We start from the raw sequence: 24,861 nt of genomic DNA, 5'->3' as shown, positions 1-24,861 counted from the left end.
AGGGGTGAGGGTTTGCGCGTTTTAAGCAGTTGCTTGTTGTCTTATTTCAGTTCTTCTTATCTGTTTTTTTATTCTCTTTTACTTTCTCAGTATCCTTATCTCTCCTTTCAAGTCTATGAGACTTTTGTTTCGATAATTGGTTTCTCATATGGGGTTGGAGGCTGGTGCATAATGGGGTTAGGACGGGCAATATCACTGCACAGAGCTGAGATGATCTAATATTCAATGTACCTATGTATCTTAGCTACATAAACAGCACAGAGCATTTTCCTTATGGATTCACAAGTTGGGACCTTCCAAGGTTCAAGCCGCCCTCTTCAGCAGCGTATCATGGGTTTATTCCTACGCTACATGAGCTCTTCATCTACATTCCCACTCTTATTCGTAATATCAAATGTTGTCTTAGATAGTCAGTTGAAAAATTAAATCATTGCAACATTTGATGAGCAAGCTGGGGTTTTCCTTTCACCACACGATGAGGAGCATCCCGGTTGCCTGTCTAGACTCGACACAAAAGCCTTTAGATATTCCCCGAGACGATGTCGGCTGACAGTGGAATCCGCTCTCGACCATGCCAATATTGTCTGCGCATTGCCGCATGCCTCCCGATCGCCGCGTCAACGGCAGCGCCCACGAAAGTCCCGCGGTCGCGGCCTGAGGACAACCAGTGGATGGTGAGTCTGAGCCTAAGTCTCAAGTCCCAAATCGCGAGTTGCTGAACTTGGTTAATGTAGCAGGACATGTCGGAGGTGACACATGAAGTGCGATGAGGCCAAGCCGATATGCGGCGCTTGTGCCAGGAAGGATACTATCTGAATATCCCAACTCAGCTCGCGGCGTCGGCGCTGCTGGCCGGGCCATTACTGAGGATGTCACCGACTTGATCACGCAGCAAACCACGCAACAAACCACCTCTCCGGCGGAGCATAGCGCTCACGTATCAAATAGTGCTCATACAGCCCCTGCGCTCTATGAACAGCATGAAGCCACCGAATCCGCTTGGACTATTTCTGAAGCGGACACGAACGCCTTTTCGCATCCCCAGCCTGAACCCCTGTTGGATAGCCACCTGGCCTCGAGCCAGAGTCCGATATCGTTACACCACACCTATCTGGGCAGCTTTCCGCGAAAAGCGCAAGGCTCTTACATTCTGGGTTCCGCAGAAGCCCCCCAGCCCTCCACACTATAACCGCACGAGCTCGCCACGCGCTCAATATACATCACTGTAAAGATGGTTAGCTACTGCGCTGAAGCCGCAACCGAAGAAAACATGTTGCATCGAATTGACGCTGCAGTCCGCCTTCGCAGGATGCTGGAAGACTGGCGCCGACATCTGACTATCGACTTCTCTCCCCTGCCGCTCAGTTCCCGCGAAGCTTCATCATGTTTTCAACCAGTCTGGATCCGCCCTCCTGCTTTCGGTACGAATAATATCTCTTCCCCTCTGGTCGTGAGGAAATAAACTAAAGTCAGACTATGTAGCCGTGGCAGTCCAACTTTTAAACGTATCACAAATTCTGTTGCTTGCTCACGAGCCTACTCTGGGAGGGTTGGAACAGCACCTCGACCGGCAGGGCATGATAAAGCGCTGTGTGCAGGATATCTGTGGCAATGCCATGACTCTGGAAGATGACCCATCCACCTTGATGTCGTCACAAGCTTTATTTATTGGTACGTTACGCACCGCCCAGTCGCTATAGAGAACAAACAGGGCTAATGCAGACCCAGCGGGATTGTTCATTCAAGAGCATAATGCCCGAGAGGCTGTATTGGAACTGCTGGATTCCTGTCGCGAACGTACTGGCTGGCCAGTTAGATCACTAGGAGGGGAGCTACAGCAGTTCTGGGGCAAAGGACAACAACCCACGAAACCACCATCTGCGGCGAGAGTGTCGGTGCCGTCTATTTCCTCATGACGGAATGTCCGTTTATTCCTTTATATGTATATATTATATAATTATTTATCTTATATAAAGGTCTACAGTCCGAGCAATGCTCCCTTCACCATTGCTCCTAACTGGACTGTCCACAATCGGTGCTCATTCAGAGCAAATATTTCACCGTTCTTCCCAAAGCAAAAGTTTGCAACATCACCCTTAATCAGGATCCGACCCAGGAGAACACCTCCTGGCGACCATACATTCATTCCATCCCCGCAACCACTGTAGATGTCTCCGCTCAGCGCCGTAAATGGGATCAGTGAACCAGATCGAGCCATCCGTGTGCACGACCACGTCATTAACAACATTAAACGGCCGGCCGTAAAACTCCCCCTTAACAGCTGCTCAGTCTTGTATGGCGCAGGCGCAGTTGTCAACATGCGGTATAATCCGCTCGGCTCCAGCTGGGTCATAGCCAGAGACCCCTGCGCACAGAAGAGAACATGATCCGGGCCATCCAAGTTGATGCCGCAATTCGCCATCGGGATCCGGATATCGGTCGGGATCTCCTCGTAGCTGACTGACTGGCCTTTTGCTCAGGTCCACTCAGGTGATGTGCACCTTTTGCTGGCTGCCTGGGCCGATACATCGGTTGCTGGTTATATAGAGGGTGTTGGCGTCGGGGAAGAAAACTTGGCCTCGTATGGTGGGCGAACGCGTAGTCCTGGTGTTCTGAGGTGCGAGCAGCTCTATTGTCGGGGATGAGCCGATGACTGCTTGAAAATACGGGTTGTGGACATGGAATGTGTCGGAGCTTTGGGACATTATGGACTGCGTCTTGAGATTAGGGGAAATAAAACCTGACGTGATAACCCCAGGGACCAAGATCAATAAGCCTTGATTCTTGAACAATTCCCAAGACTGCTTAAGCATCCCTGAAGCCTCGGCGAGGGCTTGATGGAGTGGAGTACATCTTTTGCTCGTCTCGGGGTCATGTCGCCGTGTATAGCTTTTAGTCAAGCAGCCACTAAGACGATAATTATTGTAACATTCGTTTTGCACATTGCACTGTATTCCCATCTATTGCACTCCGACATTCAATCTCAATGTGTCCTGGAAAGATACAAACTGCCATAAGCGCATCCTGCGCGACGCCGAAGCTGGCCGCACACTCAGCTTATTGAGGAGGGTATTCAGAAGTGGCAAATCTGACCATCAAATGGATGGAAATCTCCGGGTCTGCGGACAAGGCATAAACGGAAAATAGTATATAAAATCTCGAATGATTGGACTCTTGTCACCAGGAGATATAATGTGAAGTTTAACCAGTGCGTCGTAGGTTGCCTATTCTCCTACGTAGACCATGTTTTTCAGAACCCGATCTAATTTACTTAGCTTGGTCTTTTCTTTTTGCTTGGTCTAGGAGTAGCAAATTTATTATTGAAGCGTTCGACTGAATCATGATAGAAGAAAACTTCTTGGCTAACGTTAACCCTTTATATCAACTGCATAAAAACAAAAGCTCTGACACTCCAACAGACTACTGCAATTTGCTGTACATTCCACCATCAGCCAGCAATCCCGTGGCGTTCACATAACGACTCATTTCCTCGCAGGCCAGGAAAACCGCTGGGCCTGCCATATCCTCAGGGTCGCCAATACGGCCAAGAGGGATGCGTTCTTTAAGCGCAGCCATTTTAGTAGGGTTCTTCATGTCATGGGTAGCTAACTGAGTAGCAATCGTGCCAGGCATGAGGGCATTGCATCGGACCTTGTCCTTGCCAAGGGAAATTGCCATGGACTGCATCATGGAGAGAATGGCAGCCTTTGTAGGAGTATAATGTGTCTGGAACCCGCCGCCCAGCAGGGCGCTGACAGACGAAATACCGATAATGGAACCGCCGTGGCCTTGCTCCACCATCTGGCGAGCGGCAGCCTGGCAGGAATAGAAGGTGCCTTTGACGTTCACATCAACGCTGTGATCTAGGAGGGACGGCTCAATGCTGGGGGTTTATCACATTAGCGTATTTGGCTTTTTATGGCGAGGAAGTGGTTTAGTCAAATTACTTAAGGAACTCTGCCTGCTTAAAGACACCCGCATTGGCGACAAAGATATCAAGCTTGCCCCATTGCGACACAGCCTGTTTAACTAGGTTTGTGCTGGTCTCAGGGTTTGTCACATCACCTGGGAGCTCCAGGATCTCGCCTGCATTAATACCCTTGTTCTTGATTGCCTTGACCTCTTCAAGAAGGCTGTGACAGTGCACCTTATCCTGCGCAAGACCGAGGTGATTGACGGCGACATTGCATCCTTGCGTGATGTATGCCAGAACAATGGCGCGACCGATTCCAGTGGTGCCGCCAGTGATGGCGGCAGTCTTGCCTTTAAGCAAATTCCAGGCGGGCAGGGCGGCCATTGTGAACGTAGCGACAAGAGAAAAAACAAAAGAGGACAAGTGAGAGAGCTGGAGGAAGTCAGAATTCTGGTGTCTCGAGTAGGTGATAAAAGAAGATTAGCCTGATAAACCCAAGTTTTACAATGATGGAGTCGGATACAGGTCTCCGGGGGACCCGCTTGCTGCGGACCCAGTTCTTCGCCGTCTCGAGGGACTACCACAGTGGCCATGCGTATGCCCCGACCCGAGGATTGTCCCCATGCAGATGAATTTTTGTTGACGCGGAGGAGGGGTTTGCTTTTCTGTCGTTTATAAAATAGATTGCGCCTTCCTCCTTCAAGTCATCTGTGTTTGCTTCGTACTCACCTGCTTCCATATCACCACCATTCATCATCCTCATCACAATGGCCCCCTCCGCGACAGAATCGGCTACGCTCCAGGCGGAGAACGCCCCCCAGACCCAGGTTGGTCTCAGTGGAAAGGTCATAGCTAGTACGTCCACCGAAAGGAGCATTGAAGTCGGAGACGAGCGTCAACTAATGTCCCATCCACATAGTCACCGGTGCCAACCGCGGAATCGGTCTCGGTATCGCCGAGTGCTGCCTTTCCAACGGCGCAGCAAAGGTCTACTCCATCGACATTGGCGAGACTGGAGACGAGTTCGCTGCCGTGTCCAAGCGCTTCCCCGGCCAGCTCTTCGCTGTCACCGCCAATGTGACGGAAGAATCAACCATCACCGCTGCGATTGATAAGATCATCGAAGAGGCCGGTGCTCTCCACGGCATGGTGGTCAACGCTGGGCGTACCCACCACAAGGCCGCCCTTGACTTCACCAAGGAGGACATTGAGACTCTGTTCAACGTCAACCTCTTCGGTGCATTCTACACTGCGCGTGCCGCTGCCCGTGCCTTCATCAAGCTTGGAATCAAGGGCTCTGTTGTCTTCACAGCCTCCATGGCCTCTTACCGACCTAACAAGGTATGAATGAGGATCAATTCGCGTTCTTCTTCCCGGCATTTACTAACACTTGGCGCCTGCAGCGCGTCCCCTCCACTCCCTACGGAGCGTCAAAAGCCGGTGTTCGCAACATGACCCACACCCTGGCAATGGAATGGGCGCAGTATGGCATCCGTGTCAATAGTGTGTCCCCTGGCCTGGTCAAGACTGCCATGACATATTGGGTGCCTCAGCAACCTGACTGGGAGCAGCAGCTCAAGTACTATGGTGGATTCCCTCGGTTGGCGGAGGTGCAGGAACTAGGAGGTGCCTATGTGTACCTCCTTAGCGACGCCGCCAGCTACACAACTTCTATTGATATCCCCGTGAACGGTGTTATTGGCAGTAAGTTCTCTCGGATGTTATCACTTGAATGGACACTATATATACTAACATCTTGTAGTTTGCTGAATAAAAAGAATAATAGACAGTCCCGCATGGGTTTTGATCTGTACATGTGAATATGAATATGTTTCTTAGTTCAATAGAATTTTGATATTTCTTGATTGATATCAATGGTCTTCGTACATCTTTCTAATTTCAGTTGAATGACAATCTGTGGCCATCCCAAGCTTCAATGGTTTGGTCGCTCCAGTAGTTCCTGCGTCCATGCCTTTGACATGCATTTGACGCTGGATATCCAATAAACTCTGTCTAGAATCTAAGTATATTTCCACTTTGAGAAGGTATATTCAGGACGATACTGTTTATTATAGCTGATAATATAATACCCTAACAGGTTAACATTGTACATTCCTTTGTGCATCAGACAGTCATATTCGTGGATGATAGAGTAGTCAATTCCAACATCCCATCTGACATCTATCTCTGCGCATCTCATCAGATGAGATTTAAGTAAATGGGAGTTTAGTAGCCTTCAGTAGAAGCCTTAGCCTGTTTGATTACCACTTATGAATTTTTTTTTTTTTTTTTTTTTTCAACACCCAAATATAGTAGTATATTCCATTGATGCCAGTTCATAAATGTACAGACTGCTCAAAAACACAAAAAGCCCTCGCCTCAGTGTCCCGTAGACAACAACATAACAACATAACAACATAACAACATAACAACATAACAGTGTACCAGGAGAGAGCTGGAGCCGTTCTATCTTCCGCTTATTTGCTAGAAATCGTTTCTTCATGCTCCGACTGAGCATTCCATGCCTTCTCCGCATCGCTGACGATTTCCTTGCCGTGACGGGCGGCACCGAAATTCGGATTATCGGCCATGATCCTGGCAAAGTTCGCCTCGGCTACCCAGGCCCAGGGAGCCTTCGCCGCAAAGAGCAGATCGATTTCCTCGAGTGTGCGCTGGCTGGATTCGGGGTAGAGAGCCCAGACTGGGGGTTTTTTGTTAGCTCGAGAGAAGGAAGAAAACAGCACCCAAGGCATAAGGATTATTGAAGAAGGGGAGAGAAGGAGAAGGAGAAAAGACTAGACTCACTGATGGGGATACTAATAAGATTGACAGCACCGAACACATGCAGGGTGTTCTCGCCGATAGACCCGAAAATGTAAGGGAGCGCCAGGGTCAGCGACCTGATTTCAACATCATGTTAGCATTGAAACCATGTGAGAAGAGAAAAAAGGGGGATTTGGCGAACCCATTGCCCAAACTCCAGCCAACAACACCCCAGGCATTACCCTTGGCTCGCACCTTAAGCGGGAAGATCTCTGCTGGGTACAGCCATGGAACAGTGAGCCACGTAGCCCCAAAGACAAACGTGTATAGATACACCATGGAAGTTGCGCCAATACCCCATGGGCCCTGGTTGTCGGGATGGTCTACTCCACCACGCGCGAGACCTCCTGCTGCGAACATGGCAATTGCTTGTCCTGCCGCTCCCCACCAGAGGGTCCAGCGACGGCCGATGCGATCGAGCGTGAAGACACAGATAATGGTTGCGAACGCGTAGAAAATGTTGTTCAATCCCGAGATCCACAATGTCTTTTGGGAGTCGAACCCGGCGATTTGGAAAATTGCTGCAAGCCCTTTAGAACTTGAAAGGATAAATGTAGAGAGGCAACATACTTGGAGCGTACATGGTGACACCCGCGATACCTGACCAGCTTTGCAATATCTGTAGCCAGATCACCAGCTGCACACGGCGGGCAATGTGTAAATCTCCATCGCCAATGCCAAACAGCATATGGAAATAAGTCATGTTTTGCCCTGACTCATGCTCAAGCTCGACAATTGACTCAATCTCTCGCATTTCTTGGACGGCTGCATGTTCGTTCGCGGACCCGCGAAGACGCTTGAGGACATAGAGTGCCTCATCGCGACGGCCCACCATGCACAGCCAACGAGGGGATTCAGGGAAGAACCAGCATGTTGTCACTAGGATAAGTAGCATGACTATTTGGAAGGCAACAGGAAATCGCCATTGGAACTGAGATGTGCCGTCGCTGATGTAGCTAAGCCCAAATCCCAGCCAGTAAGCCACCACTACCCCGACAATATTCAAGGTAAACTCCATGGCAATGAACATGCCGCGGGATTCGTAGTCGGCAAGCTCGGAGCCATAAACAGGGACGGTGGCGTTCAGCACGCCTGTTCCAATTCCATTGATCAGCCGAGACACGATCATCCACGTTGGGTTCTGTGCGGTGCACTGGAGCGCGGCGCCGATGATCCCCCAGACGGCACCAGACGCGAGAGAGTTAATTCGGCCGTATTTATCACTGACATAGCCGCCGAGAAAGCATCCAACCAGGGTCCCTAGGTAGTAGACTGAGACGATGCCTCCCTGTAGCAGAGTGTTGGTAACAACGATTCTCCCATTCTCCTTGTATCCTAATCCCATTTGATCCACGTACGCCTTGGAGTCATTGACTCCACCCATCATACCCTGGTCATAACCTGCGAGGTTTGTCCATCAGCACAAGTCATTTCCATGGAGATCACGGAATCATTCCCAGTTGACATGGTGATCTTTGCAAGGGGGCTCACCGAAGAAGAAGATGGCGAGGCCAGCGAGGAGGTTAACTGCTATCAACAGTGATCTCTTCTCCAGTTTGGCGGCGATCTTCCATTTTGCTCGTTCGTCACTGAACCTTCCGAACATCATGCACTGTGGAAAAAAAAAAGATACAGGGGGTTGTGAGTCAAAAGAAAGGAGGAAAAGACAAAAGCAAGTGAGCAATGTGATGGATGCTCTCCTGGGGGTGATCGGACGTGTCTATCATGATATAGGAGGGTATCGGGGGCATGATATACACATGGGCAAAACCATATACGCCCCGGATTTGTCCATTCAGGCGATAAAACTGGGGACGTGTTGCCCCGGATCAGAAAATGGGGTTGGGGGATGTGGAGTCGCTTGGGGTCGGCTAGGGGATGCTCGCGTCGTGTGATGCTCGACTCGGGGGCATACGTAGAATGAAAACCTGGTCGCGTCCGTCTATTGCTGGGACGCCATTGGAAGAGCTATCGGATGGTTTTGACGGGGATGCGGAGGACGCCCGAGAGTGAGCTCTAGCCGCCCAAACTTCGGAGAGTGACATTTATCGCAACGGCAATTCGAGATCACAGGCACGGCACACCGACTGATGGGCATTTCTGCAGCAAACGTGAGGTGCGCTTACACGCCCGACTTTGTTTGTTCCATACATACAGTATTCAATTATCTTGTATTCCTATGCTGCTCCGTTGAGTCGCCTATCTACCAACTCCCGGTACTCACGCTGCTTGAAGCACATGTCCAGGAATACTTCATATTTGGCCTGGAGAAGCCGTTGCTCGTCCGCATCAGCTGTAGGGTCCACCCGTCGGCCAGGTTTGCTCATTTGATCCATAATTCCCCACAAATCTTTCGACTTCTTCCCCGAGCTATTTGTGGCGGCCATAGCCGCGAGCATCGCCGTACCATGGCAGACAGCAGCATGGACGTATTCGGGAAGCACAACCGGCACTCCGCAAGCAGAAGCTATCAAGTGGACCAGGATATCATTCTGCGTCTGGGAGCCGGACATGAAGACTGTGGAGATGTGATGCCCGTGCTTGTTCATCGTGTCAACAATCTGACGTGTTTGCAGAGCGATAAACTCCAAGACACCGTAATAATGGAGAGCAAGGCTCTTGAGTGACTGATCGCTTCGTAATCCGATGATTGTGCCGCTCATTTGCGGGTCTGCAATGGGAGACCGGTTCCCCCATAGGTCGCCATAGAAAAAGAAGTGTTTGGCCAGCTGGGCCACATGGGCCACCTGGGCCTGCTTGGCTTCTTGACGGAGGTACTCGTTTAGGAAACTGTAAATATGCACGCCGGCTTGCTCGGCTGCGCTTTTTGCTGCGGAGTACGCTGGATGGCTCTCAACAACATGTCGAATGAGCTCACCGGTCGCCGACTGGCCCCCTTCGGCAAGATACGCACCGGGAAAGAGAACGTCCCGGTATGGGCCCCAGACCCCAGGGACAAACAGCTCATCGTCCGACATGGCCAGATGGCATGTTGAGGTGCCGGCCACCACGGCCAACCGCTGCGAGACATGCTCCTTGTGGTTCGTCTCGTCGGGGAGTCCAAGGTCAGCTTTTGCACCGACAGTGCCAATCCAGCCTGCGTAGGCGTCAATCACGCCGCTGCCAACCGCAATGCCAGGCGAGAGGCCTAATTCAGCAGCGGCCTTCCCGCCTAGTGGCCCCATGCATTCGCCTGCACTGAGATATACCCCATTCTGCGGCATTTAACACGTTAGCCTTGTGTGTAGTGTAAGAGCAGGGAGGCCCAAAAAGGAAAAAAAAAACCAACCTTGCCATTGATGCCTCCAAGTCTAGCAAAATTATCTGCAGCAAGATCTTCCAGGCCGATTGACGTCAAAAAGTCCAGTTGCCAACCCTCTTCGCCACGGTCGGTACCGGATACTAGATATCCCTGCTTGCAAATCACGCTGCAGTAGCTGCGGGACTCCTTCCCGGTTGCCAAGTGCGTGAGGGCGTCTGCAAGGTCATAGAACTTGCAGTTCTGAAACAGGCTTGCATCCATATGCTTCTTCAGCCAGAGGATCTTGGGCATCTCCATTTCAACCGACATGCCACCGCCCACATACTGGAGCACAGGGTGACCAGTCGCATTGATAGTCTTTGTCTCTTCAACCGCGCGGTGGTCAAGCCATAGGATTACGTTGCGGTCATTACTGGAATCCGACCCACTGACAGAGACTGGGCTGTCGGTGTCTTCGCTAAAGACAGCAAGCGAGCAAGTCGCGTCAAACGCGAGACCGCGGATATTGGACCGCGGCACACCACACTGCTGAACTGCTTGCTTGACTGCCGTGCAGATACTATCCCAGATGTTTGCGGTGGATTGCTCATAGAACTCTGGGCGCGGTTGCCATGTTTTGATATCTTGCGATGCGAGACCGACAATGTTGCCCGTATGATCGATGACACAAGCACGGGCACTGCCCGTTCCTACATCGACTCCGATGTAGTGATCTCCGTGCTTGAAACTGACCATGATGTGCTCAAGATGAGCTGGGGAAACTTGAGGTAAGGTTTGAGGTGCACAGTTGAGACTTGATAAATCGAGCAGGATAGAGCGGGCTGCCAGCGGCGTCAAGGACTCGGTCAGCCCTTTAAATACACTTAAAATCAATAATATCTACTTGTCTCGCACCCATACTTCGACTTGTGTATACTCTCGCCTGAGAGTTGATGATATCCTTTGGGTCCAGAGCTCTGGAGAGGCCGCAGTGGTGGGGAAATTCCCTCGAGACGGGGTACATCCCCGAGACGGAAAATACGCACGAGACGGCCTCACGCATGGGGGGATATGGTATAAGCCATATCTATGGACCATGAGAATGAGATGAATCGAGAAATGAACTGGAATATAAATATATCGAACTGTATTTCTAGAGCTTTAATGTATTAACTGTTCAATCTTCTGGCAACTTCCTTTTCAAGATGGTCCTCTTTAAACCCAATGATGCCCCCGTGCAAAAGCTCTTCGATCTGACCGGCAAGGTCGTCGCCATCACCGGTATGTTGGATCCTTTCGTTCGAGTGAAGCTCTTTTAGCTGAAACACAGCTTACCTAGGCGGCGGGCGAGGAATTGGTCTAGCTGTGGCTACTGCATACGCTGAGGCCGGGGCCAAGGTATGCTATAATAATTAGTACTGTCCTATCGGTAATTGACAACCTTTGGTGTCAAGATTGCCCTTCTCTACCGCACAACGACAAGCACTGTCAAGACAGCAGAAAATATCGCTTCAGAATACCAGACGGAAGCTCGCGCCTACCAGGCTGATGTCACAGTGCCGAAGGAAATCTCCGCAGCGATTGACCAGATCGTCCAGGACTTTGGCAAGCTAGACGTAATTGTGGCCAACGCAGGCATCTGCTCCGAGCATGCGGCCGAGAAGTACACCCCGGAAGAGTTCCAGGAGATCATGAACGTCAATGTCAATGGTACATTCTATACTGCGCAGGCTGCTGCAAGAGTTTTCAAGAAACAGGGGTTTGGAAATGTGATCATCACGGCCTCAGTCAGCGCGACACTTGTGAACACTCCCCAGCGACAGGCTTCCGTACGTATTTCTTTCTTGCGTTGCATAGCTCGCCAACTAGGGTGTCTGGGGGGTATGGTAGTTTCAGACTCATCTCAGCTAATAATCTTCCGCAGTACAATGCATCAAAAGCCGGAGTGCTGCAACTGGCCAAGTCACTTGCCGTGGAGTGGGTGGACTTTTGTCGTGTCAACTGCGTCTCGCCGGGCTACACGCAGACTCAGATCATGGAGTATGCATCCAAGGATATGCTCGACAAGTGGTTGGTTCAGATTCCGGCTCGTCGGTTTGCATCGCCATATGAACTTAAGGGAGTAAGTAACAATAAAAGTCTTCTCTCTAGATTGAATTTGGATTAACATGGGTCCATCTAGGTTTACCTCTTCTGCGCATCGAATGCGTCGAGCTATATGACAGGTTCGAATATAGTCGTTGATGGTGGGTTTACTTTGCCTTGAGTTAAAAATACTATACATAGATAGATAGACAAGCTAAATAAAATCTTAAAACTCTGCTGTATGACCGATGGATATGATAATGTAGTGTTCCTTTATTGTAGCAAGCTTGGCCCGATATTCCGAGCCAAAAATGCTTATTTTTGCCCTCAGTGCACTTATGAAGCTACAACGGTTCCTCCTTTAATAATAAGATATTGGGAAAATATACCGCTAAGCCAAAAAGGCGTCATGACTACCAAATTGGTCTTAAACAGTCATATATCCAAGTTGACATAAGATTCCTCAATAGTATCAACTGGCAGCATCGCAGGTACAATACACACAAAAAGTGGCACACGAACTGACTAACCGAATGTTGAGCTTCTTCGATCTATCCTTCTTACAGAGCGTTATTAGTACAACGAATAGTGTTAACCAATTTTAGTTACTTATTATATACATATATTCTCCCAATCTCTATAGAGAACTAGTGCGTCTTGCCTCTCATAGTACCCTCAATACCTTCCAGGTCACTGTACAAACGCCACTCGTAGTCCAAGCTAGGGTCATTGAAGCGAGCCTTCGCGTCTAAAGTTGCAATTTGGGCCATATCCTCGGGCTGCAGCTCGAAATCGGCCTCCAAGTTCTGGTCAATCTGCCAGTCGACAACACTCTTGGGGATGACAGAACGACCGCTGTTGATACCCCATGCAAGCACCACCTGCACCGGGGTCTTGCCGTATTTCGCGGCGATCTCCTTCAGCAGTGGCTGGTCAATAACCCGCTTCATATGCGCAATCTCTTTGGACCATCCGGTCTGGCGGTAGAAGTCGTTCATGTTGCCCAGGGGGCTGAACTGGACAACGTGGATGCCACTTGCCTTCAGCCACTTGTTGAATTCCTTCTGCTGTAAATAGGGGTGGACCTCCATTTGGTGAACAGCAGGAACCTGGAGAGAAGAGAAAAATATTAATTAGCCTCACAAATCTTCTTTTGCAAACTTCTTGGCTAGGAGGTCACTCACCGTCGAGGACTCCTTGATCAGCGTCTCGATTTCGCCCTTGCTGAAGTTTGAAACTCCAATGGCCTTGACTTTGCCGGCCTTAGTCAACTTTTCCATCGCCTTCCATGTGTCAACAAAAGTTGTCTCGCCGTGGATCATTCTGCCCTCAGCATCGCGCGGGAACCGGTCTGATCCGCGCTTGAATGTGCAGGGGTAGTGCATGAGCAGAAGGTCGACATATAGGGTATCCAAATCGCGGAGAGAGTCGTCCAAAGCACGCTCCACGTCATCAGGGTGGTAGTCATTACACCACAGCTTTGTGCCGAGGAAAATATCTTCGCGGGGGATGCCGCTCTTCTTAATTCCCTTTCCGACTTGCGCTTCGACGTTGTAAACCCGGGCTGTGTCAATCAGACGCATGCCCTTTTGCAAGGCACGGCTGACGGTCTCTTCCTGGGATTCAGCGTCCTGGAATGTTCCGAAGCCGAGAGCTGGGATCTTGGCTCCGGTGTTGAGTGTGTAAGAGGTTGCACGAGTGGCCAGAGTGCGCGAAGAATGCTGTCGCAGGGGGGCGAACGATTTCCTGAGCGCTGCAGTCCGGGCTGCTCCGCTTGCGAGGAATGCCATGGTTGTGGTGTGTGTGAGGAAAGGAAAGAGTAGCTGGCCGTCGGACAACTTTCCCCAGGTTGTCGCACCAGGCGGGGTTTAAATGGCCGATTTGGCTGTCACTCCAGCGGGCGCCTGTGGAGATGCAAACTCCGTGTCGAGAACGCCCCGAGACGAGTACAGTGCCAAGACATCATTTTGGTCTCTCCACCCCCACAATCAATTGAAATAATTCCCATGAGGGAAATGCGGAGGTTGGCTGCTCCGGGGACTCTATATTATCCAAACATAGTTCGTCTAAGTAAAATAACTTTTTACTTTATTGCTCTGGGTACTTCGCTGCATGCTCAATATATATAACCAGCACTAGTTACTAATTACGGACCCACTACTACGAAATATAGGCATGAACAACGCTCAACATCTATAAAGGCTATTTTACCGTAGTCGCCATACCCTACTACTAATGAAGAACGCTCTTTACTACTTATATTTGGATTGAAAACTACAAGAATAGAATTGATACATAAATTTCTGTGATCACGCTGATGGTGTCTCATGGTCGCTGGTCGTTGATTGACGCCTCGGTAACAGCGAATTTTCGAGTCTTCTAGTGGGCTCAGGAGAGAAGAACTGGCCGAACGTGTACATTCTCCATGTATTATCTGAAGAACCTAAGGGCTAGTGTGATCTGACCCTGCTAATCGAATACAAGGGCTGCCTTGATCAAGGATTTGTTTCTCATTGCATCGAGACAGTCTTGCCATTCCTCCAGTTTGAATATCTTATTCACAATTCCAGTTCAGAACCTCAATAATTGAGGCCATTGCGGATTGAAATAGGCTTATTTCCGGGTTTCCTGCTTTGCCCACGTACTTGGGGATGTTATTCTTGTGGTACGCTGCTAGGCCAAATGCCGTGATATTATGGCTGGATCCAGTACACGTGTTGATATCCAGTTCAGGATATCCCAAGCGTAGCATGGATTTAACAGCGCCGTAATTGGCCCTCCAAACGCCGACATGGAACAGCGTCAACGTGCCTCTAGCTATTGTGGAGGTGATTTTCAGCGGGTTGTTGATGTGCGGCTGAAATAATCTGAGAAGCAGTCGAAGATGCGTGATTCGAGTGAGGAGAAGTCCCTTCTTAATTGGCCGGCGGGTTCACCGGTGAAGAAGACGTCGAAGACTGTGGTCCCCGATATCTTTTCTTTGGCGCGGTAGGTGTCCTTCTCAAACTTCCGGATCTATTCCTGCGCTATATGGATTCTCTATCTAAAACTCCTACTCGCAAACTTGCGGGAGCGTTTATTTGTTTTTTCTACGCACAAGTGACGCTTCTTCATGATGATATTGTTCGGTTTATAAGGTATCTCCCCCGAACCGGACGTGCTCAAGTCGTTTGCTTTTCATCTAGCGAATTTTCTCCCCCATGGAGGTACCAGAATGGCGCCTCTGACCATGACACATGGATATGCCCTCGTCAATTGATCATCAGGTCTGTCATCAATGAAAGCAACTGTACCCCAAACAGACCCATTCAACTCAGGATGGGCTGTGCCCAGGCACACCGAGGGATGTTTCTTTTTCTTTGCAGCCGGAACCGCCGTGCTCAACCCCCTGAGTAATCTCCATACTAGGTCTACCCTGTAATTAGATTCCTTCGTATGCAGATCATCCAGTTCGCCCTCTTGATCCATGTCTTGGCAGTCTTATATCCTCAAAAACAAGGCTAGATGTCATGATCTTGGATGCTGTGGAACCATGACCGGAGTATAGAAACTCCATCGGCTCGGGAAGATCATCCCCGAGGTATACAGTAAGACGAAAGTATAGATAGTCGGTTACCGCAGGCCTATATCCAATTTCACTTGAACGGCTTACTTTGACTCTTATTTCTCTGCCCTTCTCTGCTTGATCACGAGAGACCTCGTAAGTCCGATCTAAAACGCCATGGAGAGCAAAATATCCAAAGCAACGGCAACAATAGCCGAGCTATCATCTCTCGAAATCTCAACCCCGACCGCAAAACAGGAGGCTATCCAAAAATGCCAGTCCATCATCAAGTCTCTCCAAGATCCGGGGCAGGTGGTTATGGAGACACTGGCTAGTGTATGTTCCACTACCCTTCAGACCGCCAGACCGATGACCTGACCGCGGCCTAACAACCGCATTAGGTCGCCAACTATCCCTGTCTTGTCGCCCTCAGCAACTTAGGCGTATTCGAGAAGCTCGCTGCGTCGAAAGAGCCGCTTACAGCAACGGAACTTGCAACGGAATGCTGCGCCGACAAGTGGCTTGTTACCCGACTCATGCGCGTCGCGGCCGCATGGGATATAATCGAGGAGACAGGACCCGAGACATACACAGCAACAGGTGCATCTACGATATTCGCCATGCCGGCTTTTGCAGCTGGATTAAGGAACACGTGTGTTCTTCCTTCATGCATACTATAGTCCTAGCTGATACATACTAACATCTTTGGTACAGGCTCTTCTCAAGCAAAATACTCTCCGACATCCCTCAATTCCTCAAAGAATCCTCTTACGCCAATCCCACCGACTACCACAACGGTCTCTTCCAATACAACATGAAGACCAAACTGGGCCTATTTGAGTGGCGCGCCGGCAACAAGGAAGCAATGGACGACTTCAACATGTTCATGACTATCCAGCGAACAAGAGGCCAACAATGGTGTGAGACATTCGACATTCAGCGGCGGATTTTTGACGGGGTCGAGATTGATCCATCTAAACCGCTGCTTGTGGATATCGCCGGTGGGTTTGGTCAGGATTTGAGGCTTGTTAAGGAGGCGCTTGGGGAGGGGGGGTATATTGTGTCGAGGGGGGAACTTGTTTTGGAAGATCAGGGGCATGTTATCTCTAATGTTCCTGGTGACATGCATGACCCTGACTTCAGTTATGTCCCGCATGATTTCTTCACGCCGCAGCCGATCAAGGGGGCACGGATCTACACGCTTAAGGGCGTGATCCATGACTGGACTGAGTCGAAGGCTCTTGAGATCCTGAAGAACACCGCGTCCGCAATGGAAAAGGGATACTCCAAGCTTTGGATTCTGGATGGTGTTGTACCTGATACTGGAGCTGACAAGATCATGGCGGGCTTGGATATTGGTATGATGGCGTTGTTTGGAGCTTGCGAGAGAACAAGGGAGCAGTGGGGCACTTTGCTTAGGGATGCCGGGTTGAGGATTGAGAGTGTTAGTACTGGGAAAGATGGGTTTGGGCTTATTGAGGCTGTTTTGGATGAACAGAAGGGTATCTGTGGCGGTGTTATAACTGCCTAGGGTTATGGTGACATGAGCGTTCACCCACTCTGTGAGAGTATGTATAGCTTGGAACTTCTGGGTGCTGAAGCAGTATACCTATCTATCATATGTCGCTATAAATTGCTACTGTAGCCTTCGTATCTCTCATTTTAGTATCATATCCCCTTGTGAATTTGTATGGCGGTACGGGATAGGTTTTCCATCAAACCACGCGCACAAGACCAGGTATACTATTGCTTATCCCCAAATGTCTTATTTTTGAGAGCTGACACACCCTACCTGCTAAGTTGATCTTCCTTGGCTCTGCTTATCATGGATGCACCATCTTATCATAGACGGCCAACAGGCTGAAGGGCTAGTGCTGATAAGGCGAGATAGTAGATAACCTTGGAGACGCCCCTGTTAGTCGGTCGGCTTCAACTTCCCGACATCTACACCAAGATGGCTGGATCTAGATCTTCTGAGGGGTCAAGTCGGGGAAAGCGTTCCTACATCGCGTACCTATGTCCCGCTTCAAGGAAGGAAATTGCCGCTGACACCCTCGCAGTTGCCGCCGATGCCATGGCCTCAAGGTCAAATGTTCTGGCACCGTTCCCTGTCAACGATGCCACAGTTCCAGAAAGCCAGACCAGTGCCTCTACCCTAAGCGTGAGCGGAGGGTCACTGTATCTGCCAGTTACTTGAACCAATTGCAAAAAAACAGCAACAATGGCAACACCAGTACACCATCGCTTGACGACGACCAAACAACCACTGGACAGCCTTCCGCCGGAGCGCCGTCTGCCCAGAAGGAACACCTGGACATAGGTAACCCTCTTCACGAGCCCCGACGGCTCTTTCATCTCAACCGAGCGAAACAGCCACAATTTGTCGGCGAGTCAACATGTCTAGCATTCAGCGACCGCATCCTACAATGTCTTGACCCACGCTCTGGTACACCGCCGCCTCCTCCTGATCGTCGATATACTCGCCATCCCTCTTTTACCCGTCAGATGCAGAGTGTGAACGGGGTAAAGCTCCCCGAGCGCATTCGAACGTATCTTTTGGTTCGCGTTGCGCTGCGATTCATTGGACAGGATTACCACTTCTTCCTACACAGCGACTTTCTCAACCGGCTGGATGAAGTGTACAGAGTTGGTGAGTGTACAGAGGAAGACGCAACATGGGCTTGCAAGCTCTTTGTTGTTCTGGCGCTGGGCGAGCTGTATTCGGGGTCTGCGCCAACATCAACACCGACTCCAGTGCCCGGTGATAATGATTTCCTCCCTGTCCCTGGGACAGGTTACTTCTTGGTTGCTGTTGGCCTGCTACAAGATCTCTTTGAGGAGCCGTCTCTCGCTCAAATTGAGATTATGCTCTTGTTTGTGAGTATAAATTCCCTTATCCTAGGACAAGCACTAAGCTCTTACGCCATATAGTGTTTTTATTCAAACGCCCTCGCTCGCGTCAACTCCGCGCACATGTACAGCGGAATGGCAATGCGAGTTGCGACCAGCCTTGGCCTACATCGCGCTTCCCCTGATGAAACCCAGTCCAGTATGTCCTCCGTGGAGCGAGAACACCGGGTCCGACTATGGTGGACCGTGTACGTTTTCGATCGGATGACCTGCTCACGTCTTGGTCAGCCCGTCGCAATCAAAGATGAAGACATTGACGTTGAAATGCCATCCATGGAGCCAATTGTCGTAGACAACCAGAGAAAGCTCGATAAACCAGAGCATCTCATTGCTCATATCGGACTAGCTCGCATTACCGGCCTGATAATGAGTGACATATATGGGCCCTCGACAAAGGATGGCGCCGGTAGGGGGAAGCTCGTGCAGAACGTTCGAGCTATACTGCAGAAGCTAAGGGCTTGGGACTCTGAGATTCCCGACAGTTTACGATGGAACCAAGAAGCTGGAATCCTACGCTCCGTCGCCTCCCTTCAGCTTCATTTCAACCAGTGTATAATCCTAACTACGCGGCCAATCCTGCTTTACGTCTTAAAGGTCAAGAACCCGTTCGCTCGCGCTTCTCCATCCACCCAGGGTAGTTCAGGTACGGAAGCACGCGATGACCAGGAACCACCGATATCAGAAACCACTCGAACCCTAGCCGATGCCTGCATAACCGCCTCGCGTACCTCGAATGCCGTCCTATCTCAACTTTTTATCGACAGTTCACTAGCGACCTTTGGCTACTTTGACGCGCATCATTTGTTCTCCTCGACACTTGTCTTGATCATATCAGCAATCCTATTGCCGAACCTATCCGACTCAGACGCTGTACAGACGGCATTCCAGATGCTGATGGGTATGCGAGATAAGGGCAATGCAACAGCCGGTCAATATTTTGAGAGACTTGTACAGATTCAATGGGGTGTCGGGAGACTCTTTAGCCAGGGGACCGAAGGTTCAATGAATGGTTTTAACGAGGCATCCATCCCCAATGGCCTGACAGACCGTGGCCCAGAGGGGGTCCATCCCCTTGCCGCATCATCAACTCCACCACCACTGGGCCCGAGTATGGACCTCGATGGGTTTGACTGGAGCAACTTTCTCATGCCGGCATCGTTCAATCTGACTTCGACGTCTGATTCAGCAATGCCTAGACCTACGACTATTGACCCCTTGGACAGCCCCTTGCTTCAGGCATTTTTGGACCATCCTGATGCTGAGCGTGCGTCGTTGATGAGCGCGGAGGAGATGGGATTTATCTTGTAGGATTTATATGAGATTAAACTTGCGTTCAGCCGTACCCTTGCCATTCTCTCTCCACTCTACCTATCACTCTGATAGTACCGCACAACCTCAACAATAGCCTCCGCCACATACTTAACATTCCCCTCATTAACACCCGACATACTCACCCTTCCATTCCTCATAAGATAAATATGATGCACATCCCTCAATCTGTCCACTTGCCTCTCACTAAGCCCCGTATAACTAAACATTCCAATCTGCCCTTCCAGAAAACTCCAGTCTCCAACATCAGAATCCCTCTCAATCTCTGCTCTGAGAAGAGAGCGCATCCGTTCAATGCGCCCAGACATAGTCCGTAGGTCCCTCTCCCACATCTCTCGCAGTTCAGGCGTGCCAAGGACCATAGCAACAATCCGGGCCCCGAACAGCGGCGCATTGGATATATTTGACCGGATGAGACGGAGGAGATGGCTTTTGGCTCCTGCGCCTGCTTTTGGTTCTGCACTGCCCAGGTCTTCTTCTGCTGACATAGAAGAAGGACTCGGACCTGGGCTCGGCAGAACAAGATGAAACGCACCCACGCGCTCACCATAAAGTCCAAAGTTTTTCGCGAAGGATTGGCATATTCCCAATCCGATACCAGTATTTTGACTCTCTGTACTATCCCCGCAAAGAGTATCCCCAAAGTACCGCACAGCCCACGCATCATCGTCAAAATCACCACTTGCAAAACCCTGATACGCAGAGTCGAAGAGCGCAAATAGCCTCTTGCGCTTTATAACCTCCGCTAGGGTAGACCACTGCTCATGACTCGGGTCTATACCGGTGGGATTATGCGCGCAAGCATGCAGAATCACGACGTCCCCCTCTATCGCGGTCTCTTCAAAAGTCGATATAATTGCTTCAACATCAAGTTTTCTCGTCCCCGCAGCATAGTGGTGCGGATATGTCTTCCGAATAACACCCGGCGCATGAACTTCCCAGATAAGGGAATGATTACTCCACGTTGGATCAGAGAAGAAGACGTGTTTTGGCTTTAAGGTGTTGGAGAGGAATGATGCGGCTAGGGAATTCGCGCCTGTGCCTGAGATTGTTTGGACTGATATCACTGATCCAGGTCTGATCCATGGCCTGCTGCTGTCCTTATTTTCGCCGAGTATAAGGTTCCTCGCAGCCTCTAGAAACGGTCCGTGGCCTTGGATTGGAAGGTACTCGTGATCCAATGTCGGATCATCATGAATTCGCTTTTTGGCCTCCCGCACGCTGGAGAGAATCCACGGCTGCGAATGTTCGTCGCGGTACACACCGGCGCCGAGACTAACCTTCTGCGGGTGGGTGTCTGCTTTGAAGTCTGCTGTTACGGCGAATGCTTCGTCTCGGGGTAATTCGGGGATGGAGGTGAGGTCTAACGCCATACTGAGAAAGACTGGACTGTCTGCAAGGGTGTAGACAAGAACAAGTAAGGTAATTGTAGGATGAAAGTCTGGAATACTAATGTATGGTATTCAACTACGCGTGATTTTATGAGTGGTATGGTTGTGATATAAAGTCCCCGTAGGTACATCCCTGTCTCTTCCCGTCCGGGTCGGCTGCGATGGGCCGGCCCCGTCGGCGATAAAGCCTAACCCGACGGGGCGGCTGCTACCTGGCTAGAACGATGATAGAATCACTGCAGCATCTTCAGGACAAGTTCCTTGTACACAGCCACGCATACAATGAGGTCAGAGATAGACACCTGCTCGTTCTCGCCATGCGCGTCTAGAATCGACCCTGGTCCGTACAGGTACTTCTTATGATCGCCCTTTAGACGCGGGATATCTGTGCCAAAGGCAACGGGCATAGTCTCTAGACCTGTAACATGGTCAGTACTGAGTCCAGAGGCTTTAGATGGAGTAGCAAACGTACCATCAACATCAAAATCAAGCAACGTCTCCGAATACGCAAACGACTTCTTAAACTGCACATCCGGATGCCTGCTTACAACCTCCTCAACCCTCTTCTCAATCTCCTCCGACCCCGTCGCAACACGAATGCCACAAAGCGCAGAAGCCTCCGCAGCAAGAACATTATACGCCACGCCTCCCTGGATTTGCCCCGCATGAAACGTTGATCTCCCCAATAGCTCCGACACCGGCAATCCCTCCGCCATTTCTTGCAACTCCGCCAAAACACGCACAAGCGCACCCGTCGCACTCTTTCCTTTCTCAGGATACCCCGAATGCGACGGAACCCCCCTCGCAAAAACCTCAAAGACGAAATGGCCCTTGTGCCCAGTTGCAAGCTTTCCCTCCGTCGGTTCCCCGAATATCCCCGCTTCCCAGGAAAGACCCATTTCGTTGGCGGCGATCATACCCGGTCCGCCTTTTTCTTCGCCGACGACGAAGAGGAGAGAGGCGTCTCCTTCTTTCACTGCGTTTTCGGAGCGGAGTTCTTCCAATGCGATTATTTGAGCCGCAAGGGGGCCCTTATCGTCGCAGGCGCCGCGGCCGTAGATGATTCCATTTTTCATGGTCATGGGGATGTGCGGAGGGACTGTGTCCATGTGTGATGTTAATAGGACGCGAGTTCTGCGAGATTTGCCTATGTATGCGTAGACGTTGCAGCGGTTTGAATTGGGGGCGATGGGGATGAGCTCGGTTGTGTAGCCTAGGGATTTCAGGTAGGTGGCTAGGAAGGTCGCGATCTCTTGTTCTTCGTCGCTTGTGGAGGGGATGGACATTAGTTTTGTCAGGAGTTGGACGACGGGTGTTTCTGGGTCTGCCATTTTGAATTGAGGGGGGATGAGTGAGGATAGTTGTATGGTGAGGAGGTAGTCAAATTGGTTCCCCGGACGCCATTATATATTGTACCTCTTCTGGTGTTTTCCGACCGGCAAAGGTCCCAGTCTACTTTTCCGTCGGTTGGGGCTTCCCGATGGCTACGTTGACCATGTACAACCGCTTATCATGGCCGGGATTGAATGTTGTGGTCTAGGAGAGGTAAAGGGACAAATGGTCCACTATTCAATCATGTGGAATTTTTATAAATGCGATGATGGTCTTTCGATAGAACGGATATGGGGCAATCGGTATCTATAGACCACCATTCCTCGTTCAGCTGTACATTTCAACTAGGTACCTCCTCTCCTCAAACCAGCACTCCAATCTACAAAGTATACCTAAAATAAACATCATAATCCCCATCCTCGGGCTTCCGCTCCAACGGCGCCCCCCGTGCCTCGGCCTCCGCAATCCTCCTCTCCCTCCGCCGATTAACAATCACCATTCCCCCCATAAGAACCAAAACATCCACAAACGCAAAACAAGCCAGACCCATCGCAATGGCCAACCCAGTCGTGTACCGTGGCGCGCTCTCAGTCGTGAAGATTTGACCAACGGCTACACCGGCTGTGTTTCCGAGACACAGCGTGAACCCGACCATTGTCGCGCGCTTATAGTGCTTTGAGACGTTGTCTTGGAGCCACATTAGGGAGAGGCCGGTTGTTGGGTAGATTCCTAGGGCGGCGACTATACCGAAACCTCGTTAGATGGTGGTGTCTGGGGAGATGCGGTGGATGGGGAATAACTAACCAAAGCATGCGAAAAACCGCACATGCAAATCCTCAACACTGATCAAGAGCGCATACCCAATAATCAACAAAAGCAAAGCACCAGCTAGATAAGGCCCCCGGTACCCCGTTCGATCCGACGCCCAAGCAACAATCATGAAGAAGACCAACGCACACACGTAAATCGGCACGGTCATCAGATTCGCCTTGACACCCGAATACCCCAGCCCACTAACGATCGTCGGCATAAACGTAGTAAGACCATACAGCGAAACGTCAACACTAAACTGATACACCCAAAAAGCATACCACTTCGGATCAACAAATGCCTTCCCGCACTCCTTCCAGCTAAACGGCTCGTCGTCGCTTACGCCCCAAGAGGGATCAAGCTCATAGCGCAACTTCATGAGGTTCTTCTCTTCAGCACTTAGAAACCAAGCTTCGGTCGGGGACGTCGGAAACACAAGCCAGAAAACGGGAACAGCAATGAATGTCATGGCCGCCTCAACGGCGAACAACCATCGCCAGCCTGAGAAATGGGCCGTGTGGATCTGTGTTAGGCCGTAGGCGAGGACACCGCCGAAGGCGCTGGAGAGGGCGCTGAATGCGAAGATTAGGGATGAGCGCTTGCCGCGCTCGGATTTCTTGTAGATCCAGCCCAGGTAGACGTTTATGCAGGGGATGAGGCCGGCTTCGAAGAGGCCGATTAGAAGGCGACAGGCGTAGAGGCCTTTGTAGTTTTGGATAAAGGCTAGGGCGATTGAGGTTAGTAATGATGTGGTAAGGAGGCTGAGTGTGAAGAGGACATACCCATTCCAAGACTAGCAGCAGCCCAGCACAGTGCGCTGACGGACATCAAGGGCTTGGGCCCAATAGCCTTCAGGAGTATAGCGACGGGACCTTCGAAGGGGACGTACGTCGCATAACTGACACAGTCAATAAATGGACACCAAACAATAAATCCAATGGTAAACTCACAGCAAGGTCGTCGCTGTACCAAACTGATTACCCACGAGACCAATTTGCTCCGGCAAGCCCGCGACATTGGCGTTACCCAGATTACTCCGGTCGAGGTTCGACATCATATATAGGATCCCCATTGCGCAAACGGCGTAGAGGTCAAATTTCCTCATCATACGCCGTTCCTTGACGGGGTCAATGTAGGCATCGCATGCGCCATTATCGGAGTCGACTTGGCCTGTCGCGGCGGCATCTTTGGACGAGAGCATCTTCTCTGCCATTGTGACTTGGAATCACGAATAGGGTCGAAAGTCGAGATTGGAAAAGACATGGCCGTCGCAGCTGTAAATAAGCGGAGCCACTTACGGCGTGCCTAGCATTGTGATCTACTGGACTAGATACCATATCGGAGATAGTTATCTCTAGCTGCATGAGATATGATTATCTACCGTGCCATCCATCGGTTCGTTGATAAGGACCGGGCTGGAGATAACTATCAGAGTGTCGGTTGGCACATCCTACGATAGTCGGAGGAGACAGCCGATGCCAGC

At 50.5% G+C, this 24,861-nt stretch overlaps 11 protein-coding genes across 11 annotated transcripts; 4 read left to right on the top strand and 7 right to left on the bottom strand.

Annotated features, from left to right (window-relative positions):
• Positions 1 to 3,420: 3,420 nt before the first annotated feature.
• Positions 3,421 to 4,297, bottom strand: BDV14DRAFT_188026 (SDR family NAD(P)-dependent oxidoreductase; the record flags this gene model as incomplete). Its single annotated transcript, XM_073771017.1, has 2 exons — positions 3,421 to 3,883; positions 3,948 to 4,297. The coding sequence occupies 2 exons, from the start codon at positions 4,295 to 4,297 to the stop codon at positions 3,421 to 3,423; spliced, it is 813 nt and encodes a 270-aa protein (XP_073630814.1).
• Positions 4,298 to 4,680: 383 nt separating this feature from the next.
• On the top strand, positions 4,681 to 5,733 carry BDV14DRAFT_197490 (uncharacterized protein; the record flags this gene model as incomplete). Its single annotated transcript, XM_073772704.1, has 4 exons — positions 4,681 to 4,768; positions 4,833 to 5,254; positions 5,317 to 5,621; positions 5,676 to 5,733. 4 exons carry the CDS (start codon positions 4,681 to 4,683, stop codon positions 5,731 to 5,733), a joined length of 873 nt encoding a protein of 290 aa, XP_073630813.1.
• A 657-nt stretch (positions 5,734 to 6,390) lies between these two features.
• Positions 6,391 to 8,342, bottom strand: BDV14DRAFT_188025 (sugar porter family MFS transporter; the record flags this gene model as incomplete). Its single annotated transcript, XM_073771016.1, has 5 exons — positions 6,391 to 6,614; positions 6,719 to 6,813; positions 6,879 to 7,257; positions 7,307 to 8,137; positions 8,228 to 8,342. The coding sequence occupies 5 exons, from the start codon at positions 8,340 to 8,342 to the stop codon at positions 6,391 to 6,393; spliced, it is 1,644 nt and encodes a 547-aa protein (XP_073630812.1).
• A 571-nt stretch (positions 8,343 to 8,913) lies between these two features.
• On the bottom strand, positions 8,914 to 10,733 carry BDV14DRAFT_188024 (FGGY-family carbohydrate kinase; the record flags this gene model as incomplete). Its single annotated transcript, XM_073771015.1, has 3 exons — positions 8,914 to 9,093; positions 9,217 to 9,951; positions 10,026 to 10,733. The coding sequence occupies 3 exons, from the start codon at positions 10,731 to 10,733 to the stop codon at positions 8,914 to 8,916; spliced, it is 1,623 nt and encodes a 540-aa protein (XP_073630811.1).
• A 449-nt stretch (positions 10,734 to 11,182) lies between these two features.
• On the top strand, positions 11,183 to 12,243 carry BDV14DRAFT_206996 (uncharacterized protein; the record flags this gene model as incomplete). Its single annotated transcript, XM_073775056.1, has 5 exons — positions 11,183 to 11,258; positions 11,317 to 11,375; positions 11,432 to 11,806; positions 11,902 to 12,099; positions 12,160 to 12,243. The coding sequence occupies 5 exons, from the start codon at positions 11,183 to 11,185 to the stop codon at positions 12,241 to 12,243; spliced, it is 792 nt and encodes a 263-aa protein (XP_073630810.1).
• A 395-nt stretch (positions 12,244 to 12,638) lies between these two features.
• BDV14DRAFT_168502 (aldo/keto reductase) lies at positions 12,639 to 13,961 on the bottom strand. Its single transcript, XM_073767862.1, has 2 exons — positions 13,247 to 13,961; positions 12,639 to 13,171 (listed from the first exon to the last, which is right to left on the bottom strand). The coding sequence occupies exons 1-2, from the start codon at positions 13,850 to 13,852 to the stop codon at positions 12,710 to 12,712; spliced, it is 1,068 nt and encodes a 355-aa protein (XP_073630809.1). The 5' UTR covers positions 13,853 to 13,961; the 3' UTR covers positions 12,639 to 12,709.
• A 1,758-nt stretch (positions 13,962 to 15,719) lies between these two features.
• BDV14DRAFT_13868 (S-adenosyl-L-methionine-dependent methyltransferase) lies at positions 15,720 to 17,227 on the top strand. Its single transcript, XM_073766288.1, has 3 exons — positions 15,720 to 15,942; positions 16,008 to 16,258; positions 16,321 to 17,227. The coding sequence occupies exons 1-3, from the start codon at positions 15,784 to 15,786 to the stop codon at positions 17,135 to 17,137; spliced, it is 1,227 nt and encodes a 408-aa protein (XP_073630808.1). The 5' UTR covers positions 15,720 to 15,783; the 3' UTR covers positions 17,138 to 17,227.
• Positions 17,228 to 17,560: 333 nt separating this feature from the next.
• On the top strand, positions 17,561 to 19,824 carry BDV14DRAFT_188020 (transcription factor domain-containing protein; the record flags this gene model as incomplete). Its single annotated transcript, XM_073771014.1, has 4 exons — positions 17,561 to 17,616; positions 17,667 to 18,483; positions 18,538 to 19,513; positions 19,562 to 19,824. The coding sequence occupies 4 exons, from the start codon at positions 17,561 to 17,563 to the stop codon at positions 19,822 to 19,824; spliced, it is 2,112 nt and encodes a 703-aa protein (XP_073630807.1).
• A 56-nt stretch (positions 19,825 to 19,880) lies between these two features.
• BDV14DRAFT_188019 (pyridoxal phosphate-dependent transferase) lies at positions 19,881 to 21,218 on the bottom strand (the record flags this gene model as incomplete). Its single annotated transcript, XM_073771013.1, has 1 exon — positions 19,881 to 21,218. The coding sequence occupies one exon, from the start codon at positions 21,216 to 21,218 to the stop codon at positions 19,881 to 19,883; it is 1,338 nt and encodes a 445-aa protein (XP_073630806.1).
• An 84-nt stretch (positions 21,219 to 21,302) lies between these two features.
• On the bottom strand, positions 21,303 to 22,606 carry BDV14DRAFT_168498 (M20 family metallopeptidase). The gene is made up of 2 exons (XM_073767861.1): positions 21,709 to 22,606; positions 21,303 to 21,654 (listed from the first exon to the last, which is right to left on the bottom strand). The coding sequence occupies exons 1-2, from the start codon at positions 22,565 to 22,567 to the stop codon at positions 21,470 to 21,472; spliced, it is 1,044 nt and encodes a 347-aa protein (XP_073630805.1). The 5' UTR covers positions 22,568 to 22,606; the 3' UTR covers positions 21,303 to 21,469.
• A 341-nt stretch (positions 22,607 to 22,947) lies between these two features.
• BDV14DRAFT_188017 (high-affinity nicotinic acid transporter) lies at positions 22,948 to 24,483 on the bottom strand (the record flags this gene model as incomplete). Its single annotated transcript, XM_073771012.1, has 4 exons — positions 22,948 to 23,309; positions 23,373 to 24,101; positions 24,161 to 24,276; positions 24,329 to 24,483. The coding sequence occupies 4 exons, from the start codon at positions 24,481 to 24,483 to the stop codon at positions 22,948 to 22,950; spliced, it is 1,362 nt and encodes a 453-aa protein (XP_073630804.1).
• Positions 24,484 to 24,861: the final 378 nt, after the last annotated feature.

This window comes from Aspergillus stella-maris (assembly GCF_047715825.1).
Source record: "Aspergillus stella-maris strain CBS 113639 unplaced genomic scaffold BDV14scaffold_11, whole genome shotgun sequence".
Classification (NCBI taxonomy): Eukaryota; Fungi; Ascomycota; class Eurotiomycetes; order Eurotiales; family Aspergillaceae; genus Aspergillus; species Aspergillus stella-maris.
This window is presented reverse-complemented; position numbering and strand designations above follow the sequence as displayed.